Source organism: Solanum tuberosum, unplaced genomic scaffold (genome assembly GCF_000226075.1).
Source record: "Solanum tuberosum cultivar DM 1-3 516 R44 unplaced genomic scaffold, SolTub_3.0 scf00467, whole genome shotgun sequence".
Taxonomy (NCBI): domain Eukaryota; kingdom Viridiplantae; phylum Streptophyta; class Magnoliopsida; order Solanales; family Solanaceae; genus Solanum; species Solanum tuberosum.
This window is the reverse complement of record NW_006239388.1, coordinates 347,201-350,948: the sequence shown is the minus strand read 5'-3', so window position 1 is coordinate 350,948 and position 3,748 is coordinate 347,201. Positions and strand designations below refer to the sequence as shown.

The following is a 3,748-nucleotide window of genomic DNA, read 5'->3' as shown; positions in this document are numbered from 1 at the left end:
AAAGGGTTGAATTCTTGTTTCTAAATTCATGTCAAAATGTCCCATTTTGCTTAGCAAAATCAATTTATGCCTAAAGTTCAAATTGTAAAATCTTTAATTAAGAATAGACGAGTGCTTATTGTTTTCGCTATAAATGAAAGAAATAAAAATAATTTCCTTTTTCCTTTTTCATTTTAGTACTAGTGGCTAGAAAATTGACAAGTAGATACCCATTTGATCCAATGGAAACTCAAAATTAAAATTCATAAATAAATTTAAAAAATCCTTTTGTTAACTAACCAAACCAACCACTCATCCTAACGGATAAAACCATGGCCATGGCCACCACCACCGCCGCCACCATTCCGCTCCTCTCTCCAACCACCCCTTCCCTCCACACAATTACCAGAATACCCTTCATCTCCGCCACCCCAAAATGCAACAGGCCTATCACCAAGCTCCACGTGTCCTCCAACCCAGTCGCTTCATCCTCCACCAGTACATCCAAACCCAATCAAGAATCCATCTTTTTCGACGGCGGAGCTCACTATGGAGACCTCGCAGCTAATCTCCTTTTGGGTTTCACTCTTCTTTGGCTCCCATTAACCCTAGCTTCAGTATTTAGGGCTTTTTACTTGAGGTACAGGTTTACCAATTTGAGGGTTACTGTCATTTCCGGGTTAACGGGTCAAGACCGGAGCGATTTCTCGTATAAAGTGATCAAAGATGTTCAGGTTGTTCCAAGATTTATTGGTGAATGGGGCGATGTGATTATTACATTGAAAGATGGGACTGTTGTGGATTTGAGAAGTGTTCCTAAATTTAGGGAAATTGCTAAGTATTGTCTTTCTATGGTGGATAAAGAGTCGTCTGGGGTTTCGAAGGAGACTAATGCTACTGATGGGCCTAAAGGCTTTTGAGAAACATATATGGTTAGTGTTTTATACTTTGTTTGATTTTCATATAATGTTGTCTCGATAATTAATCTTAGTAGCTCAGTTGGTTGGCTACCTGACTCCTGATCTTTCTTGTTGTTGGTGAGAGTTTGATTTCCTGAACGAAACATTGTTCTCCTTTTTGTAAAGGGTTATGTAAAGTTTTCAATTTGGTATTAATGTATTCAACTGTGACAATGATTTTAGTATATATGTCCAATTGATTTGTATATTGAGTTATATTGGGAACTGTTTCTTTTAGTTGGTGTTGATGGATATTTCTTTTGCCTTTGATTTACTTGTGTCTTATGAGGTACACGAATAATCCATAAATTGTACTGAGCATTAGTAAAACACTGCATGTGTAAAGGGAACACACCCCTGCACGAAGCATCCCGAGTTCATGTAGGGTAATTGCACCCCATTAGGGTGTGAGTGATGTAGGCAGCCTATCTTGACTCAAGTATCAGTGGCTGATTCTATGGTTGGAACGTATCAGACTGTTTTACTGTTGTTCTAAAACTCCCCTTGAGAAAACTGCACGTGTGTTTATGAAAATTATATCCGTGTTATTCGTATAGGGAAGTTGCTCGCAGCAAATCCATGTAGAAATGGTTCATGTCGGGGTCAATGATTTGGAACTTTTTATTCATTGCATAAATACAAAAGTGACTTGATATGAGTGTTTCTTTTTGTTGATCTTAGATATTCAAAAACTATATTATCAAAGTTTAGCTCTCACATTAAGCAGTGAAGTTCACCACCACTATTATGTCATTTTTAATACTATTGGACATTTTTTAGATGTTTTCGATAATCATAGAGAGACGGCATTTTGGATTAAAAACACTTAAAATAAGTCAATCCAAACATGCTCTAAATTTATATTTGTAACTTATGGTCTCTCATCTGCACAAGGGGTGTTTACATTCCATCTTCCTTTCATCTGTCTGTCCTACAGTATAAGTTGAAGAAAAGATATGTTGAATTCTTATGATAAGGATGCTTTTTGAAGAACACTGATCAGTGAAGTTCAATCTTGAAATGGTGAGTCCAATTGTTTTCTGGAAAATTCATAAACTAGATATGAAATGTTTGTTGAGTACATTGGAGTAGTTTCCAATCAGAAGATGCATAATTTGGAGAGCCCTGTCATTATAATGGTTTAAACTTTTTTCAATCTGAGGATGCAAAATTTAAAGAGCCTGTCTTTGTGAATATCTCCTTTTGTGCCATCAAGTACCTAAAGGTCTTATGATTGTAAAGATATGATACTTTCCCTAATACAAGTAATGTCACTGTATCTGAAAAGCAAAGATAATGGAAAGTGGTCGTGAGGTTACAAAGGTCGTAACTAAGTCTTGGCTGATTAGTTTGCCTTTTCTTGGTCTGGTATGGCTAACAGGCAACAGATTTGATGATGGGCCTCAGCATAGAATTGTATTTCAGGTGTTGTGTTTATAAATCGGAGCAGATTCCTCCCTGTTTAACCATAGACACTGCCTGAAATTTGTTCAGATTCTTATTCAACAGTGACAGACTATCAAGGATTTTCATGCCAAAACAAACTGACATGCCACAATAGTTGATCCAAAGTACCATTTTTCATCACTAATTATCTTTTAGAAGTTGATATATCAACTTCATATGAAATTGTGGAGTTATTTCATCGGATAGGTCTAAGTACTTTCCAAATATGCTAAACCTGAAAAACTTTTCTAATTTTTTTCCCTTAAATCAGTGAATGAGTTTTTCATGCCTGCTCAAACAACAATATCAACCTTCAAATCAGGAAGTTGATTGTCCATCACTGTATGTACTAAAAATTTAATAGTCTTGATGATAATATTTGTTGAAGGATTATCAGGAGGAGACTCGACAGTAGAAGATGAATGTACATGACTATCATGAAGGTCTTTTGTTCTTCTTTCATGAAACACAATCTCTCATCCGCAACATCACCAACTTGATCATCATCTCTGACAGCAGGGAAAACTCTAATTTCAAAATCATTTTGATGTTCTTTTTTGCTTGCCTGTTTGAAGAAGAATCGACTTTATTATCTACATTTTCTTCTTCTTCTTATGCAGACCTCTCCCTTATTGATTGTTGTTGGGCCTCATAACCCTCATTCCTATGTCTAGATTTAGAGGCTTCCTCATTATATGTCATTTTGGCATTATCAACAAGCAATTTCAATTTATTAGTGGATGTTGAAGTTGTTGTTTCTGCTTCTTTTTGCTCTTTGGGCTTATGAATTGATTCTTCTAGATTTTCGAAGAGTATTACTTGAATTAATGTTTCTCTTTCTTGAAGTCATTTTGTTTACACACATGAGACAAAACATAAATCATAAATTAATATAACTTATTCTTCAATAAAATAGAAAAACAAACTACTATAGTTGATTAAAGAGTACACAAATTCATATTTTTTTTCAAATAAGTGAGTGTAGCATCCTACAACAATTTAAATAGTTGTTGCAGCAACTTAAGTAGTTGTTGTAACAACTTAAGAAAATAAAACCACTTTATGAACTACTTAAGTTGATGCAACAACTTAAGATTGTAACTTAAAGAATTTATTGCAGCAACTTAAGTAGTTGTTGCCGCAACACTTTAATATTGCAACTTAAGGGATTTTCAGTAGCAACTTAATAAGTTGTTGCATCAACTCAAGGCATTTGGTAAAACAATTTAAGCAGTTATTGCATCAACTACTTAAGTTGTTGCAACTACTTAAGGTTGCAAGTTAATGAATTTATTGCAACAGCTTAAGCGATTGCTTTATCAACTACTTAAGTTGTTGCGACAAATTCAACAACTAATGATTTT

General features: G+C 34.8%; 1 protein-coding gene across 4 annotated transcripts; it reads left to right on the top strand.

The window, feature by feature from the left end:
* The first annotated feature begins 231 nt into the window (after window positions 1–231).
* On the top strand, window positions 232–3,141 carry LOC102578183 (uncharacterized). 4 transcript variants are annotated; one of them, XR_001471882.1, is made up of 3 exons: window positions 232–911; window positions 1,876–1,961; window positions 2,773–3,141. XR_001471882.1 is itself a non-coding variant. In XM_006363866.2 (2 exons), exon 1 carries the CDS (start codon window positions 312–314, stop codon window positions 897–899), a length of 588 nt encoding a protein of 195 aa, XP_006363928.1. In that variant the 5' UTR covers window positions 232–311; the 3' UTR covers window positions 900–911; window positions 2,782–3,141. The 4 variants fall into 4 exon arrangements, 3 of the variants coding, with proteins under 3 accessions (XP_006363928.1, XP_015159170.1, XP_006363929.1); XM_006363866.2 differs by lacking the exon at window positions 1,876–1,961 and having other exon boundaries at window positions 2,782–3,141; XM_015303684.1 differs by lacking the exon at window positions 1,876–1,961.
* The last annotated feature ends 607 nt before the right edge of the window (window positions 3,142–3,748 follow it).